The following is a 17768-nucleotide window of genomic DNA, read 5'->3' as shown; positions in this document are numbered from 1 at the left end:
GAGCTGGGGCCGACTGAATTCAACAAGTATTTATTGAGTGCCTGTTATGTGCAAGATTTTGTTTCAGGTACTTGGGACACATCAGAAAATAAAACAAAGGTCTCTGCCCTCATGGAGCTTACAGTCTAGAGTTTATGACCACTTCACCTGGACGTGATCCTGGGCAAGTCACTGTACCTCTATCCTCAGCCACCTGATGCAGGAATAAGCAGGCCCAGCTCAGACATGGGTAACGGCCTGGTGTGCTGGAGAGGCCAAACAACACACCCACCCCCAGCCCACCACCCAGATAGTAGACAGGGCTGGAAGCTGACTTTTAATAATAAAGTACAAGGAGGAAAGAGCACAGGGATTGGAGCAAGTGGTCTGCTGTGCTGCGGCCCCAGGGCCTGGGCTGGCTACACAAACTGCTGCTGCTGCTGCTGCTTCTTGGTGGCTGCCTTGCTGGCAAGGTCCTTGGCCTTCTCTGTAGCTGCCAGTGCTGTTTCCTTGGCCTTCTCCTTGGCTTCCTTGGCTGTTTCAACAAGGGTTTTGGGAGGGGCCTCACCTGGAGCAAAGGGTGGGGACTGGTTTCAAAGAATGCCAAGACCCACCTAAATCACCTCCCAGGACATTCATCTCCTGTGCGCCAGGCCCTGAAGGAAATACCCGGGGTACAGATGAGTTGCTCAGAGTAGGGTGGTGACAGCTCCAGGCTCCAGCCCAGGCAGGGCAGTTAGGACTTGACTCAGCCTCTGCCTGTGTGCAGAGCCCTCACCTTGCAGCTTTGCCAAGATGTATTCAAAACCCTTCATAGTCTTGGTCACGTTGCTTTTGAACCGGGCGAGACCAAATTCCTGGCAAAAGATGAGAACGGGAAGGATTCTGAGCTGCCCACTGAACCCCAGCCTGGACTCTATGTTACATGCCCTGGGCCCCAGAGCCCCAGCACCACAACAACGCTGCTCACCTGGACAGCTCTGGAGACGCCGAACAAGCTAGAGGAGACCCAGGCTTCCCGGCAGATTTCGGTCCAGCCGCTGTTATCAGAGTTCACACGGTAAACACATCGTTCCTCTACCACCTGTGCAGGCAGTCAAGCCAACCACAATCGTGTGGGAGTCCTTCACTTTGCCAGCTTGCACATAAATTTGATTCCCTGCCTCTTTTCACGGGTAAAGCAATAAAATGAAAACCGATTCCTTTCCCTTACTGCATTCCCAAGCTGCACTTTGGGAAGAGAGTAAGAAGATGAAAAAAGGTCATTTTGCTCTCTAAAAACCTCTCTTCTGACCCTTCAAACTAAAAGGTACATGGACTCTTGAGATCAGTGGAGGGCCTTCCAGCTCCATCCTGGATGTTTTGTACCTTTACATCTAGACATGTGTGGTGTTTTCAACCTGCCTTCCCCCCACTTTGGGCCTTGAGCTCCTGGCAATCCCCCTCCACCAAAAAAAAAAAAAAAGAAAAATCCAGCAATCACCACAGGTCATTATCAGAGAGGAGAAAGTGGACCTGTACTTCCAAGAGAAACACTTAAGACACCTGTCACAGCTGGACTGAAAGACATTTCTTAGAGCTGGAGCTTTTCTTTGTAATTTACAAAACACAGCTGTAGTGCCCTCAGGGCAGTCAGCTGTGAGGCCCTCAGATAACTCTGGGGCAGAGCATTAAGCTGCCTACTCACTCTGTGACTTCCCCTCTCTGAACTTCACTTTCCTCTTTGCACAATAGAGAGTAATACCCACCTCCCTGTGTTATTGTGAAGATTAACTGAGAAGAAAATAATGGTTCTCTGGAAGCTTTTAGGGTACTCACAGGTGAGAAGATACTGTAGGATGTTCCTTAAACCAAACCATGGGTTTTCAAGCCTTTTTTTTTTTTTTTAAAGCAAAGGTATGTGGAACCCTTTTCCCCTGAAATCTCAGGCAGAAATCCATTACATAAGACAGATAAAAGACTCTAGTCAAACTGGGGCAAGGGGCCAAGGTCCTCCCCCTCTAAGGTACGTCCAAGGTACCCTTTATGGCTTGACAGATTCCTGTTTGAAAACCACTGCCTCCCTCCATCCCTCAGCATCATGCCTGTGGCCCAACCTACACACGTGCCAGGCACAGTGTGAGTTCTCTGCATTTAGAACTTAGAACGACTCTGTAAAACACTGTATGAATGAGTCAAAACACAGGTCCAGAGAAGATGACCAGCTGAAGAGATCATCTGAGTTTGTACTCTAGAGCCAACACTCCTCAGATCTGCTTGGATCACAGAAGCTCCCTCATGGCTCCCTAGCCACATGTACCTAGAGCTGTCTAGTTCTGGGGGAACCAAGAGGGAGGGGTCTCACCATCAGCCGGGCATGGTTGATGTTCCAGGTGAAGGTGGTCATGATCTGGTTCTGTGGGTCCACAACAGAATCCTCCAGGATGTACACTGAGTGAGCAACATTGGCAGGAAATAGTCGCTCAGCCCAGCGGGGCATCCTGTTCGTCTTGGTCAGGAGTCGTCGGGACAGGAGCTTCTGGTCAGGGGTCACCTCCCGGTGCACTATGTCTTCCGTCAAGACATGTTTGCTGCAGGTGTCAGGGTGAAGGTGACCCTCAGGAGCCTGGCCCTAAGAGACTGCCTGTTGGGGTTCCCATCTGGAGCCTCCAGGCCCTGAATGGCCATGCCTTTCCCCAGACTTGCAGAGTGATCTGTGTTGTGGCTCAGACCTGAACTAGAGTCCCTTGAGCCTAACCCAGGGCAAATTCCAACTCCCGCCTCCTCGCTGACCTGGATTCCTAGGCCTTCCAGCAGGGCTGGACCTACATGATTTATTGCACCACTGGAGAGCGTCACGGCAGAGAAGTAGACAAGCGCCCGGATTTCCAACCCCAAGATCCCTCCCCAGCTCCGGTGCCGCCGCCTCTTCCTGTCTCACCACCCTGAGATGAGAGAACCTCTTACTAGGGCCTCAAGTAAACTATTGCCCAGACCCAGCCTCCTTCCAGTACTAGCCCGGCCGCTTCCCCGATAGGTCCTCTCGTCCTAAACGTGGCCACGACTCCGGCGATCCCCCCACTCGAAGTCGAGTCTTTCCTGGCCCCCACACTCTGATCTCCAAACAGCGAGGTGGGAGGATTGCTCTTTTCAGGGCCACGTACCTATAGGGATTCGGGTACCGCTGCCAGAAGGCTGCGAACACTTGGTCCCAGGAACTCCGGAGCACGCTCTGGCCCAGGAAATACTTCACCATTGTCCCGGCCGGGCGGGCTCAGCGCCCGCGCAACATCAGTGGTACGGAGCCCTGGGGGCACGCGGAGGCCGGGCTGGAGCTCAACGCTCGGCTGCCAGGCTAGCAGCTCAGTCACTCCAACGCCGCACCCAAATAGCCGCCACCGCCGCCATGAGGATTTGTCTGGCCGCGCGCCACTTCCGGCGCAGCCGCTCACTGCCCACCTCTTCCGGCGCCTGCCCACGTGACCGAGCGGCCCCGCCTCCCCGGCCTCTACCTCCTCCCCCGCGCGGGAGTCGCTGTGCTCCGGGCCGGAGCCAGGTTGGAGGGACCCCTACCAGGCTCTGTGGGGAAACCGTGCAGGAGCGGCCCCTAAGCCGGGCGGGCGAGCGAGTAGCGGAGCGAGCGAGCGAGCCGGACGCCGGCGTTGAGTGGGCTTCCCCGCACGCTCCCAGGCCGCCCCGGGTCCTGGGCTCTCAGGAGGATCAGCACCCGGGGCCGAAGAGCGGGGGCGGACGGAGGCGTTGCTGTAGCTCAATATCGTCGCGGCGTCTGGAGCCTTAGGTTGGCGCCTGGGGTCGGGGACTGAGGCTCGGGCGCTGCCTGCCGGAGTGGAGATCCGGTTTGCCTTCCGCCCCCGCTCAGGACCCTGACGCTGGTGAGGCAGCCCCGGGAGCATGAGCGGGCAGCGTGTGGACGTCAAGGTGGTGATGCTGGGCAAGGAGTACGTGGGCAAGACGAGCCTGGTGGAGCGATACGTGCACGATCGCTTCCTGGTGGGGCCCTATCAGAACGTGAGTGCGCCCGACACGGCCCAGCACGGGTGGGAGGGGGCTAACCTGCATCCGAGGCCCTGATTGCTTCCCCTTGGTTGCAGACCATTGGGGCCGCCTTCGTGGCCAAGGTGATGTCCGTCGGAGACCGGACGGTGACTTTGGGTATTTGGGTAAGTTCTCTGGGCAAGTCCTTGGAAAACCCATTCCTGAGGAGGCGTAGGTACTATTACTGGCTGACTTGTGGCCTCATAGAGGCCATTTCTATTCTCTAGACCACAATTTTAAAACGGGGTTTGGAGAACGTGGTATTAGTTTGCAGTTTTGGGGACTAGCTCAGCAACTCAGGCCAGGGCTGAGCCTCCCCCTGCCCTTCAGGACACAGCAGGCTCTGAGCGCTATGAGGCCATGAGCCGAATCTACTATCGGGGCGCCAAGGCTGCCATCGTCTGCTATGGTAAGGATGGTTTTGGCCTGTTTCTAACAAGAAGGGGAGGGTGCAGGCTGGCCTTACAGAACAGCTTCTGACCCTTGGTTGTGTTTCCTGCGTGTCCCACACCCAGACCTGACGGACAGCAGCAGCTTTGAACGGGCAAAGTTCTGGGTGAAGGAACTGCGCAACCTAGAGGAGGTAGGTGGCCTGACCTCACCAAAAGACGAGACGGGCTGGGGATCTGGTGGTCTGAGGGGGGTGACCCTCACCTTGTCTTCTGCTCCAGGGATGTAAGATCTACTTGTGTGGCACCAAGAGTGACCTGCTGGAGGAGGACAGGCGGCGCCGACGTGTGGACTTCCACGACGTCCAGGACTATGCAGACAGTAGCTGCTCCTTAGCTCCCTAGGGCTGGGGGAGGGAAGTGGCTACTTGGGTGGGTCACAGAAAATAGGGACTGCCTTGGCTACCATGGCAAGATCCCCCATGGGAAGACTTTCTGGCCTCCCTGAATCTGTGGGGTTCAGAAGATTCCCTGTACTGCTGGCCTTCCCCTTTGTCTGTGTCCACCTAATTCTCAGGTATGAGGCTTTAGACACTTCTCTTTACAGATATCAAAGCTCAGCTCTTTGAAACATCCAGCAAGACAGGCCAGAGTGTGGGTGAGTGCTGTCCTGGGCCTCACAGCAGAACACGCAAGGGCAACAAGGGAGACAGAAAAAAGCCTAGAGGGCTGGTTACTGGGTGATCGCAGGACCACTGGCATTTGATCCTCACCTATCACCCTTTTTCCTGCCAGATGAGCTCTTCCAGAAAGTAGCAGAGGATTACGTCAGTGTGGCCGCCTTCCAGGTGATGACAGGTGTGTTCTTGCCTAGCTCCTGTGGAGACTTCCTCTAGGCCCACAGCATCTGGCCCCCTTCATGAGTTACCTGATCCCCCAATAGAATGATGCTGAGCTGCCACCTCTCTCTCTGACAGAGGACAAGGGCGTGGACCTGGGCCAGAAGGCAAACCCCTACTTCTACAGCTGTTGTCATCACTGAGTCACCACTCACCTGGCCTGGGGGAATTAAAGGAATTCCCCCAGAGAGGCTGGACCTAGCTTTTGTCTGGGCTTGGGTGATCACACGTCTGAGCTACCCCGGGTCCCCATGGCAGCAGAGGTGACACCTGCCTGTGCTGGCCCATGAACGGAGGCAGCATTTGGGCTGACTGATGGGCACAAGGAGGGTAAGGGCTGATTTGGACCCCAGGCTTCTGCCCTGGACAGCACTTGTGTCTACAAATTATTTAAGTGGCTTCTGATTTGTAAATAAAATCAATGCACTGTGAATCACACTCAACCCCTTTCCCTGCTGTGTGGATTGGGTGTCAAGATACCTAGTACTTTCTGGGGCCACCTGGCTGCCCTTGCTTCCTATATCAAGGCTCCTCTTAGCTCTTACTTTCCTTTGGAAACCAACTGGCTTCACCCCACGGTTGCAGCTGAGATAATGGAGAAGCAGAAGGGTGCTTTCCTATTCTTTAGTGGGGGCAAAGATAGGGCGAGAAGCTGGGGTTGGGGCAGTGCAAAGCTCACACTTCCTTCTTGGTGCTCAGAAGAGAAAGGAAGGCACTGAAGTAGTATCCAGAGATCAAAGGATCAAGCACTTCTACCTCAAGACTCGTTGGCTCTACTGCATCTCTGTCATGTCTAAGTCCATGAGTCATGCCTGTGGCTCAGATCCTAAGCTTCCTAGCAACACCCTATAATGTGGCTTAACAGTAGAAAAATCATAGGTTCTGCAAGACTTAGAAAGGTTTTATGGATCCAGATTGGGATCCAACTCAGCTACTCAGAAAAGGGACTTAAACTTGTCCTGTGTTTCTCATCTGTAAAATGAAGTGACTACTACCCAGTTCAGGACTATGAAGATCATGAGTGAAAAGTAACTGTAGGACTAAATGCCTGTCTTCCCACACTCTTCCCTGGGGCAGGAAGTTCAGGACTAAGTCAGAAGGGAAGCAGATTCCCAGAGTTTTCCTGAAAGTGTATTTTTGGGCCTTGGACATCCAGATATTTCTGAAGAATCAGATGTTACTGTAGACAGGACCAACCCTTCAACCAAAAGGAAGCATATGGCAGCCTTTTCTGTTATGGGATGCTCAGCCCCTTTGCTTCACTTTACCACTTTAGGCCTAGGCTGAGTCCTCTGCAGTGCCCAGCACCTGCTCTAAAAAAACTAAAAACTTGGCCAAAATGTCTAGACTCACACTCAGAAAGTGCTTTGGTTCCACTTCCTTTTTAAAAACCTCAAAATACCCTTCCTTCGTGGGTGATGGAGGCTTCCTGTGTAGGGACTGAAACTGATGCCAGCCACTCCCAAAAGCAGCAGCATTCCGACAGCTGTGGCTACTGGGAGGAAACCCACACCACTCCCATGAGGTGCTTGGAAGAAGGGCTCAGTTCTGTGTCCCTGGGAACTACCTCAGGGGCTGGCTTCTGCTCTCACCCCAAACCCATCCTCCCTCCTGTTAGGCTACATCTCCCCACGGACAAAACAAAACACAGGGCAAGGGCCATAAGAGTAAAGTTAAACTTTACTTTACAGTAATTTTTTTCTATATACAAAGAATTACAGTACATGTTTATGGGGACTCCTGGCACAGGGCTCCCCTCTTTTTCACTAAGAGTTCCACTTATCACTGACAATCTGTTGGGGTGAAGGGGGGCAAAAAAAGTGATGGACCTCAGCAGACACCCCCTCTGCCCCTTTCTTAAAAATATAAAGATAGATCTCTATTGTCAGCTTGTTTTTTTGCCAAGACTTAGCTGCTCTTCCACGAGCTCCTGTGTGCTGCACTCGCCCGTCTTCAACACTCTCACCTACATGCACACGCAGGCAGCACCCACCTCAGACCTAGAGACCACCTGTTCTCTGCCCCTACCCTGGAAGTCTGAAGCACCAGAACCACTAATTTCTGCTCCTAACTCCCTAGGCTCACCTCCTGTCCAAAAAGCTTTGCTCGATTTCCAGGGTGTTACACCTGAAGCCCTCAATAGCCTGATGTTTTGAGAGTCATGGGAAAGTAGCTCTAGAAAAGGGACCATATGAGTTTAACATGTGCTATTTTTGCTTATGCTGATAGGAAACATTTCTCCCCAGGCTGTGGATTTCTAATTAAAATAAACTCTTTCCACTTCCTTAAGAAATATTACCCTTAATCTTCATAAGCAATAGAGGTGCTCCCATGAGAGTGGAAGAGGTAGAGAGGGGCAGAAGGTAGCTGAGGGAGACCCCACACTTGGAGCTCTCTACCAACCTGTTCAGGCAGTGTGGACAGAGGCTATGGACAAGGTGACACCAGCCCTGAGAAACTCAATGGCCACCCTCATCTGGAAACAGCATCTCTTCCACCTCTGGACTGCACTGGACTATTTCAGGGTCAGATGCAAGATTCACCAAGGCTCTGCCTTCCCCTCCTCTAATAAAGCCTCAAGGACACTACATAAGATCTCTTCTTCCCAACAGGAATCTGGGTTTCTCAAGTCACCAGTCCCTCAACCCTTGGCAGTGCTTATTTATACCAGGAAATTAGCACCATCATTGCATTTTTTGTGTGTGTACAAAGCAATTACCTATTCTTTTTTTCAATTTATACTACAGCAACCTCTGGCCCTGCTGCACGAACTCTAGGAAGCTCAGCTGAGAGCTAACTGTCCACAGCCAAGGAAATTCTCGTGCAGCAGCTACCCAGCTCTAAATGATCTGGAATGTCTAACACATGGACCAGCCCAAACATTATTCAGCAGGAAAAGGGGCTTGTGGCAGCTCCTTTCCTGCTATGATCTCAGAGAAGTAAGGACACTGTGCTACTCTGACCTCCTGACAGACCACAAGAGGATGACAGTGTCCCCCCAAAAAAGCCTTAGGAGAAAACCCGCTTTATAGGAGCTGACGGAAAAAAAAAAAAAAAAAAAATCCATCCACATTTAGTGCTCTCCTGATTCTTCTCCACAGGGGAAGCTGCCAGGACCAGACTTCCTTCCTGCCACTCTGTTCTCACGAGGCAACCTGGGAGTCCAGCTCCTGTGAGTAGACGCTGCCAAGCCTGGAAAAGGATCTCTGATGCACTTCATACCCTGACTGTAGTGTGGGGTGGAGGATGTAAAGAATAAAATAATTATTTTCATCAATGCTAAAGATGTAGATTTGGTAGTTGTTCATAAGAGGATCAACACAGTGATTTAAATCACTTCAAACTCAGTAACTTCAGGGGGAAGCAGACATTTAAAAACTTGGATGCTTTTGTAGCAATCACAACTGTTTTGCTATTAGAATGGGTTTGCTCCAGTAGAGAAGCAAATGAGGCTTTGAATTCAAATTTCAACAGTTTCCATAATTTTTTCTGACTTAACAGGGCTAGGACAGTTATTAGTTCTCTATCTACCTATGGAAGCTATGGCTTCCCCCTCAGAAAGGCTTCCTGGGGAAGTGGCTTAGAGGCAGACACTCTATTGAGATCCTGATTTACAAGCACTTGGCCAAATGCCAAAATACCATCCTACACAAAGATCAGGAGTTTCTAAGAGTAAAGATTTCCTTTTAACTGCCAAGTCACACCCCCTGGAGAAAAGGTCTCAGTATAGGTTCCAGGAGAATCCCCAAAGGATGGCAAGGTCACCCCCCCCCCCCGCCAATGGGTCATGCAAGAGTCTCACTTCCCAAAAGTCCTTCCGACTCTGCTTCTAATTGTATAGTGACTGCTTTCATGATGTTAACAATCTAGTATCAAATGCTATCAGTGGGCCTGAGAGTTGAACATCTAATTTCCAATCAACCTAAGAGAGTCTTACAATGGCCCTCATGAAAGCCGGGCTGGCTGTCCATCCATTTAAATAAACAGCTTCAGAAGTTGTTTCCTACGCAGGTCTAGAAGGAAGCTTTCCAGTGAATGGGAGAATGGAAAAAACTGAAACAAAACCACAAAGTGGCCCACCTTTCCCTCACTCCTTCCTGTCCTGTGAGACATATCTAGAGTGGCTGTCAAGTCAATTACCTACCAAAGCCTACATCAGAGAAGCTCCTTCAGGATCAAACTTCTCCACTTAAAATTTTTACATAGCCTGCACACCACCCCCCCCAACAAAATTCACAGTTTATTTCATGAAACAAAGAGCTACGGTAATTTAACACACAACACAGTGGAAAGAGATTCTGACAGCGCAGTGTGGATATCTTTTTCTGATCACAACTACAGATGACAGGAGAAAAAAAGGGCACAGGACTGGCACCAAGCAAATCCTACTCAAACAACCTAAGAGATTAGGGAAAGGGACCTACTAGCTGCAGTTATATACTTATTATTCTCACACATGATAAATACTTAATATAATGAACTTTAATGTTCTGGGTGGATTTCTTAAAAAATATCTTTTCCATGGTTTAAAATTTTTTTAAAAGAAAATAAGATGCTTTGTTTTCTCTTCCTCTAAAACAAAGAGCTTTTCCTCTCTGATGATGTGGGAAGAGAGACAGGATGAAAGGGGAGAACTAGGCAGGTGGAATTTACAGAGGAGAGTCCGAGGTCTAAGTAAGATGCAAGAATAGGCCCCTTAACTCAGGGCAGCCCTGCCCAGCCTCATGCCTCTGCCTGAGTTCAAATGTCTCAACCCCAGAGACAGACTTTGGGAAATAAAAGCAAATTCTTTTTTAAATCTTTATATAAAGCGCAAATGCTTCTATAACAACAGTTGTTCCCTCCTTAGAAGTATGGGAGTAACCTCAATAGAAACTCAGGAGGAGGAAATTGGGACAAAATACAGAATTCTGTTGAGGGTATAAAAGCCATAACTGAGACAGAAATGGCCAGGAGACCTTGGGGCCAGGAGATGGCCTGTTGGCTAAAGCTGCTGGCTAAGTTGGCAAAGCAGAGAGGTAAATATGTTTGGTCTAGGGACAAAGAGGGGGTGGGTGAATGGGAAGGAACTGGCCAAACAGCACTTCCTGTTGGCAGTCAGTGAGCTGGGTGAATGGTAGGGCAGGGTAGCACCAACAGATTTCCCAGCCCTTGGGCCCCAGCTCAGGGCAGCAGTAACAGATAATCAGCAGTTACGAGGAGTCATCTCTTGGACTGGACATTGCTCTAAACGCCACACCTTGCCAGTCATGGGGAAGGGTTCTGGCTTGCCTTTGAGCTAAGTCAGCAGGCAGGTGCACACAGCATTTCTCAGGAAGAGGGTGGTAGAATCCACTAGTGAAGAAGACTCCCTCCATTCAGGTAGGAGGGCAAAGGATCAGGAGAGAAGTAATTTCTTGCCAGAATCTGGCACTCTCCCTGAGCTGGTGGTGGATCTAGCCCAGAGCTTGCCAGAGATTCCCTAGGTCTACTGCCCGAGACTCTGAAATCTGAAAGCACCTGAGTGTTTGGGGGACAGGCAGGGGTGGGTTGATGTAAAAGGAGGAAAATCTGTAGAAAAGAAAGGTAAGCTTGCCAATTGCCTTCTTGAGGGAAAGCTGTGTCCTCACAGAGCCCAGCCCCCCAACCAACTGCTCCACGAAGGACAGATCTTTAGACTCTCCAGAGCCCAGATAGAAGCAGCAGAGGCTGCCCAGCCAACAGGCCCTACCTGCCTATAGAGGAGACCTCCGCATGAGTGTGCACGCGTGCACGTACACACAGGCACACCTGACCAGGAGACACTCAAAACAACCACTTCTGGGGCCACAAAGGACATGACAAAATGAGCCTGGAGCCCCAGGGCCCCTCAAACTTCCTGTTATTTCCTGGTCAAAGGTTCTTTAAAAATAACCTGGGAACCCAGGCAAGCATGTTAGGCTCACAGGGATCAGGTCTTATTTATCTCTGTATCTCCTGCCAGTGACTAGCACCAGGCCTAGCACACATGAATGTTCAAGAAATCACCACCGATTTGAATGGGTATCAGTTCCTCCCAAGGGTTCATCAGGTACCCTCAGTGGGGCTTGGTAGGGCTAGAGAAATAGCTTTGAGAGCCCCTCTACCTTCAACCTGACCAGTGGAATTGAATCCCATGCTTGACTCCAGAGTGGACTTTTTATTTCAAGTTCACCATGAGTAAAGGTTGGGGGAAAGAGACTCGAGTCTGTCTGTCTCCTTGGCTGGGGCCCACTTGATTTCCATACATGGTTCACACAACCACAAGCCCCCACTGGCTAATGTCGCAAGAGTTCTGAATGTTGGGATATAAGGAGAGAGTAACAGCGGAAAAGTGTTGGGGGTCTGTCTGTTTTTTAAGAGGGAAAAAGAAGATTTTTCCCTTCCCCAAGAACCCTGGGGGCAGCTGGTCTGGTCATGTGGCATTTACTGGTATTATTTCTGTTCTGACTCTGCACACTTGTGACTGGAAGGAGCCTGGTTAAGAGCTGGAAGGGTATTTTGCTCTGATTTAGGGTCTTGCCCTCTTCCAAGAGACCAGCAAGTCTGTGCCAATGTCTGTGTGCTCCCAGAGGACCAGCAAGACTGTGCCAGTGTCTGTCCAGCCACCATGGGCCAGAGCCCTGGCCCTGGTGAGGCCTTGCCCAAGGCCCAGGGGCTCTGCTCTGTGGTTGCCAACTTCTTCTCTTCAGTGGAAAGGGAGGATGGGGCCTTCCCAAGAGGCCTGAAGGACTGCCCACTCTTGGCAGCAAGTCCAGGTAGTTGCTGGCCTCCGGCCATCTGCTTCACCTGCTTCACCAGGCCTGGTGCTTGGCTGGGAGGCCCTGGGGTCTGCTCAGCCCCTGCAGGTGCTCTTCCTGAGGCCTGAGTTGCTGGCTCATACAAAAAAGCCTTGGCAGGGGGCTGAGAAAGAAGTCTGGCCTGGGTGAGTGATTTAACAGCTTGCCAGGAGTGCTCTGAAGGGGCCGCTGCTTTGCCCGGTGGCTGAAGGACAGGATCTGACACAATGCCTCTCTCAATGGCTCGTGACATCTGTCCCAGACCTTTGCTGGCAGGCCACGAGCTTGACTCCAACACTGGCATCTTCTCATCAACCTGTGGTGTGATCTCATGGGGAGAAGCTGCCCGTTCCTTCTGGCGAGGAGTTAGGTCTATGAGATCCATCACCAAAGCAGCTCTATTTTTTGACTGAGTATTCTGGTCCACAGGCCTCAGTGCTTTTTCTTTAGCTACCAGGGTCTGGACCACAGCTGATAGTACTTTGTCAGGAGGTGGGAGTCTCTGGGACAAAGAGGCATGGGATTTGTCGGGGGGCCTGTCTGAAGTCTGGGGTTTGGGACCGCTGGTGACTAGCAGTTTGTCTGGCTGTGGAAGTCTCAGGCCAGTAGGGACAGGGGTTTTCTCCAGTGACTGGGGCCTTGGGCTGGCAGCACCTATGGATTTATCCAGCCTTGGGTCAGCTGTCCCCAGAGGTCTTTCCAGTGGTTGTGACCTGACTGAGGGTGAGGAGCTTGGGCCGGTCACTGGAGAGGGTTTGTCAGATAGTTGGGGTCTTGGTCCTGCCATTGCAGGTGGCCTGTCCAATGGCTTCTGGCTGGATACCAAGGATTGGGGTTTGGTCCCTGACCCAGCAAGGTCCCTGACCCTATCTACAGGCTGGGGCCTGGAGTCAGTTCTATCAGGAGGCCTTTCAGGCAGCGGTGGCCTCTGACAAGTCCCTGCCAGAGCTTTTCTGGACAGCGACAGCGTCTGGTTGGTGTCAGCAGATGGCTTGTCCGACATCTTGGGCCCCTGAGCAGCTACTCCTGATGATTGCTCTGCCAAGTGAGTGCTTGGGCCTGGAGGCAGCGGTACTGTAGGAGGTACATACTCACGGATCTCCCCAGGTTCCAGAGGGTTGGGCCCACAGGGATCATGCTCAGTACAAGACAGACGCCCATCCAGTTTGGAGATGAAGAGCATCCCTTCCCGATGCTGCTTACAAAAGGAGCTGGGACACATCTCACAGAAGGAGGCTGCTTCCTTTCCACAGATGTCACACTGATGCCAAGGACACTCCCATTTCCCTGAAAAACACAGGTGTGAAACAAAGGCTTAGAAAAATAAGACATGCTTATGAGATGGGTCATGGCTCTGGAACTAAGTCAAAGGAGTGATTTCAAACTGCTGCCTTCTGCAGAGAGCTCATGCCACTTGCCCACCTCCCCTCCCCCAGGATCTCAGCTTTACTTTCTGCAAAACGCATAAAAATAACAGCCGAGTATCAAATAGCAACCGAGTATCAATTAAAAACCAAGCAGGAGTAAAAAAAACAACAAAAAAAACCAAGCAGGAGTAAACCCTGATTTCTACAACTATTTCCAACAAGGAGAAAAGCAACAACAACAATAAAACAAAACCCACAGCTCCCCTTAGATGGAATGTGAAGATATTACTTTCATATTTTTACAAACTCCATTAGTCCTGTACAGCCTTTAAATATTCAACTCTACAGGGAAAATCTCAGCCAATTAAACTGCTTATTTGGTTATTACTAGGAACAGGGAGCAGATACACAAAGGTGAAAAATGGAAGCAGATTTACCTTTGCTCAATGTTAAGTCTGGAAACTAGCACAAACTTTACCTGTGTTGTCCACACAGAATCAGCAGTGAAGACCCAAAGCCAACCCAAGCTGCTCTTTTTTACCCTTATTTCATGATACCTGAATCTCTGCCATGGACAGTGTTCTGTCCCAGCTCCTTCCAAGTAAACTATGCTAGAGCTCACTCCTGGCTCATAGGCAAGATCAGTTCTATCACAACCTGTGCCAGCTACGGCCCTGAGTAATTGCTTCTGAAAAAGTTCCCCATTTCCATTTCCTGGCACTGAGGTCAGTGTTATGGCCTTGCCCCTACACTACCTTAGTTTCTATTATTTCTTTACCCTGGCAACCACATATTGAAGGAAACCTAATTTGGGGACAAACTCCTCTCACTCTCACCCCTCTTTATGTGTTGCTGGGAGGATAAAATAACATATAACATGCTTGACAGAGTGAGTGAGTTTCTGTTCCCTTCTCTATAACCTAGGATTCTAAGCCTTTGTTGTCATTTATTTTGACACCTCTCAACACTATGCATGGGAAGACCAAAGGGCCCTGAGAATTCTGGCAGAGAACAAGGAGAACTCTAAATGGATTTTGGCACCAACCTGCTGGTCGCTTGGTTAGATTGAGACAGTCTGCATGGTAAACTTTGGGGCAGCCTGGCTTCTTACAGGAGACGAGCTGGCCAGCATCCCCACAGCTGAAACACTCATCCTCTCGCTCCTTTGTGATTTCACCCTGGGTCCTGCGCTTCCCCTGTTGCTTCTTCTTGAATTTCTTTGACTTTTCCTCTGTGGCAATGGGTTGATTCTAGAGGTCAAATATTGTCGACACATTAGTTGTATGATCTTGACCAGGTTAACTATCCTCTCTGAGCTTCAGACTCTCCTCTGGGAAGACACAGTCCTCATAGACTACTGTGAAGTTAAGAGAAAATGCAGGAAAAGCACTGGGCATATCATAGGTACCCAATAAATGGCAGCACGAATTTTATCTGGTATCAACTACTCCTACCACTTGAGCGAAGTAAGAGAGAAATGTGCTACTTTTTGTTGACACCCAAGACTGGTATTAAAGGTCATCCTTTAACAATAAGTTTTATTTTTATTCTTATGTTTGTCTAATTTCAAAATTAAGGATGACTTCTCTGGGTGTGTGTGTCACACACATTTCTTAACTTATTCAACAAACCTTCACTGAGCACTTAGTATGAGCCATGTGCTAGGAAGACACAGAAAACTAATTTGTGGCCCTTGCCCTTGACAAGCTATGCATCTTTACCTAAGTCACTTTAGGTTCATGTCCACCACTCCCCAAGACAGACCCTGGTACAACCCACAGGTCTACTCTGTGCTCCCTGCAGACCACACTTGGTCACCAAAATGCATGGTTTTCATCACATTATTTATCTCGGCCTAGGAACATCCAGGACCAATCCAATTTATTGCCAGCCCACAGTGATCTCCTCCCATTTCTAAACTTCTGCTCCCGAATTTCCCTTTCACTGATTCATGTGTGAAATGCTACACAGACCCTAAAGATACAGAAACTGACATCCCTAGTGCACCTAACACCATTAAACTCTGTTACTATTTTAATTTATAGGGACTAAGTCAACTGCACATCTTAAGGAACAAGACCATTTAACCAACTAACTAAACAAAATACAAAATCCAATATAAATTTTCTTATTTAATAGATAAAAGAATAATCACTGGGTATTCTTCATTTATTATAGCTCAAAATAATTACCCTCTTTAGCTAGTGGTTTCCATGCTAATTTGCATTTTTCAGTTCTTAATGTTGACTTCACATTCAAACAAGCATAATGGGAAATACCCAATTGGAGTCACGGTGTAGTCTACTTTGCATCAAAATTAAACTTCAATTTTCAGCATGCTGTTACTTATGATAGAGAAATCTGGAAGCATCCAGATGTTCATCTATTATGGTTCATCCATTATATAAAAATTTAAACAGTCACTAAAAATGATGGTTATGAAAATTATGTAACAGCAAGGAAAAAATGTTGTATAATATTTAAGAATTATAAACAATTCTTAAGTTACAGAATTATAATTCAGTTAAAGTACACATAAAAAACCAGGAAGTAAGATACAACAAAGTTTATACTGTTACATGGTACATGGTTAAGATTAAGCGTCCTTAAAAAAAAAAGTCCTATGTTTAGCTACAGTCTTATACTACCATTTGGAATCTTAAATTCAATATCAGATTCTTTGATATCTTTAAAAAGGCAAAAAGAGACACAGAGACAGAGACTGAGAATCTTTCTTAGGAAATGTAAGATCAACTAAGACCAATAAAAGACATGGGAAGTAACCTACTTTACAGATTCCTATTTTACAGCTTTTTAGCTAGAAAGGTATCACTAATTAGAAGTCAGATTGTTCAAAACGCTTCAACAATATCCAAAGACCCTCTCTAGTGCACCAAACTGATCATCAGAATGCTTGGTTAAATTGCCAGTGTCCCTAATGACAACTATTCAATGTCATTATTTCAAAAAGACATCTTTTTTTTTTTTTTTTTTTTGCAGTATGCGGGCCTCTCACTGCTGTGGCCTCTCCCGTTGTGGAGCACAGGCTCTGGACGCGCAGGCTCAGTGGCCATGGCTCATGGGCCCAGCCGCTCCGCGGCATGTGGGATCCTCCCGGACCGGGGCACGAACCCGTGTCCCCTGCATCGGCAGGCAGACTCTCAACCACTGCGCCACCAGGGAAGCCCAAAAAGACATCTTCTTAAAATATAGACTCAGTCCTGCCACAGGTTAGGGAGGGAGGACCACACCATTATCCCTGATGCAAACGTTTAAAAGGTACCTTTGGCCTTACACCCAAAAAGCCACTGCAGTTCGGAGCTCCACATTTGCAAACAGTCTTTCCATTCCCAAGACATTCTAGATTGTAGTTGAAGGTAAGTTCAGTGCCTGCATAAAAGACCATGAAAATATTAATATCTATGGCGTTAACTACATTTCTGTATTAATCACAAATGGTAGAATTCCAAGAGAACAGATTTTTAAAAGAGGATTAAAAGGATTTATTAACTCTAATAGCACTATATTATTAACATACTAATAAATCCTAATCCTATAACATTATTAATGAGGTAATATAACTTAATAACAGAAAAACTTATATGACTTAACAAGTAATTTTTTTAAAGACTTTTTGATGTGGACCATTTTTATAGTCTTTATTGAATTTGTTACAATATTGCTTCTGTTTTACCTTTTGGTTTCCTGGCTGTGAGGCATGTGGGATCTTAGCTCCCTGACCAGGGATCGAACCTGCACCCCCTGCACTGGAAGGTGAAGTCTTAACCACTGGACCTCCAGGGAAGTCCCAACAAGTAATATTTAAAATAACGTTTACTATAGATGTGTTAATCCCAAATTGTTTTTTATTTTTTCTAACCATTCAGATTCAAAATATATTAATTCATTACCAAAAACAGACAAATAGCAATTTATTGTGCACTGATGTGCCAGGCACTGAGAAAGCAAATATGAAGGAAACCTGTCATCTGTGCCAAGGTGAGTACATCTTACCAGGCAGCACTCAAGGGAGAGAGACATGTCAATACAGAATAATACCAGAGAACTCTAGACCACAAGACCTAACCCCTGGCTATACATCCCAGTTACACCACAATCTAGCTGGCTGATTTGAGCCCAAGAGTCCATTATTTTTTTATTTTTATTTTTTTTGTGGTACGCGGTCCTCTCACTGTCGTGGCCTCTCCCGTTGTGGAGCACAGGCTCCAGACACGCAGGTTCAGTGGCCATGGCTCACGGGCCCAGCCGCTCTGCGGCATGTGGGATCTTCCCGGACCAGGGCACGAACCCGTGACCCCTGCA

At 48.7% G+C, this 17768-nt stretch overlaps 3 protein-coding genes across 16 annotated transcripts in view; 1 reads left to right on the top strand and 2 right to left on the bottom strand.

Annotated features, from left to right (window-relative positions):
- Window positions 1–14: 14 nt before the first annotated feature.
- PRELID1 (PRELI domain containing 1) lies at window positions 15–3979 on the bottom strand. Its single transcript, XM_059061685.2, has 5 exons — window positions 3123–3979; window positions 2324–2549; window positions 950–1063; window positions 758–836; window positions 15–547 (listed from the first exon to the last, which is right to left on the bottom strand). Exons 1-5 carry the CDS (start codon window positions 3212–3214, stop codon window positions 399–401), a joined length of 660 nt encoding a protein of 219 aa, XP_058917668.1. The 5' UTR covers window positions 3215–3979; the 3' UTR covers window positions 15–398.
- Window positions 3416–8586, top strand: RAB24 (RAB24, member RAS oncogene family). 2 transcript variants are annotated; one of them, XM_059061684.2, is made up of 8 exons: window positions 3416–3987; window positions 4071–4139; window positions 4345–4423; window positions 4530–4597; window positions 4686–4785; window positions 5011–5061; window positions 5199–5261; window positions 5381–5745. In XM_059061684.2, the coding sequence occupies exons 1-8, from the start codon at window positions 3871–3873 to the stop codon at window positions 5443–5445; spliced, it is 612 nt and encodes a 203-aa protein (XP_058917667.1). In that variant the 5' UTR covers window positions 3416–3870; the 3' UTR covers window positions 5446–5745. The 2 variants fall into 2 exon arrangements, with proteins under 2 accessions (XP_058917667.1, XP_058917666.1); XM_059061683.2 differs by lacking the exon at window positions 5381–5745 and adding an exon at window positions 8404–8586 and having other exon boundaries at window positions 3421–3987.
- A 2853-nt stretch (window positions 8587–11439) lies between these two features.
- The window catches only part of NSD1 (nuclear receptor binding SET domain protein 1), a 144863-nt gene continuing 138534 nt past the window's right edge, over window positions 11440–17768 (bottom strand). For all 13 annotated transcript variants that reach the window (XM_067031946.1, XM_059061609.2, XM_067031944.1 and 10 more), the window contains 3 exons: window positions 16729–16835; window positions 14491–14695; window positions 11440–13365 (listed from right to left, as the gene is read on the bottom strand). In XM_067031946.1, the coding sequence (XP_066888047.1) occupies window positions 11735–13365; window positions 14491–14695; window positions 16729–16835 (1943 nt within the window). In that variant the 3' untranslated portion in view covers window positions 11440–11734. The remainder of the gene's footprint in view (window positions 13366–14490; window positions 14696–16728; window positions 16836–17768) is intronic.

This window comes from Kogia breviceps, chromosome 4 (genome assembly GCF_026419965.1).
Source record: "Kogia breviceps isolate mKogBre1 chromosome 4, mKogBre1 haplotype 1, whole genome shotgun sequence".
NCBI lineage: Eukaryota > Metazoa > Chordata > Mammalia > Artiodactyla > Physeteridae > Kogia > Kogia breviceps.
This window is presented reverse-complemented; position numbering and strand designations above follow the sequence as displayed.

What these genes read in the sequence shown, in the direction of transcription:
- RAB24 (XM_059061683.2), top strand. Translation starts at nt 3,871, where the DNA reads ATGAGCGGGCAGCGTGTGGACGTCAAGGTGGTGATGCTGGGCAAGGAG. An exon ending in CAAGACAGGCCAGAGTGTGG is followed by an intron (nt 5,062 to 5,198) that starts GTGAGTGCTGTC and finishes TTTTCCTGCCAG; the next exon opens with ATGAGCTCTTCCAGAAAGTA. An exon ending in CGCCTTCCAGGTGATGACAG is followed by an intron (nt 5,262 to 8,403) that starts GTGTGTTCTTGC and finishes TCTTCTCCACAG; the next exon opens with GGGAAGCTGCCAGGACCAGA.
- PRELID1 (XM_059061685.2), bottom strand. Translation starts at nt 3,214, where the DNA reads ATGGTGAAGTATTTCCTGGGCCAGAGCGTGCTCCGGAGTTCCTGGGAC. An exon ending in TCAACCATGCCCGGCTGATG is followed by an intron (nt 1,064 to 2,323) that starts GTGAGACCCCTC and finishes CTGCCTGCACAG; the next exon opens with GTGGTAGAGGAACGATGTGT. An exon ending in GCGTCTCCAGAGCTGTCCAG is followed by an intron (nt 837 to 949) that starts GTGAGCAGCGTT and finishes ATCTTTTGCCAG; the next exon opens with GAATTTGGTCTCGCCCGGTT.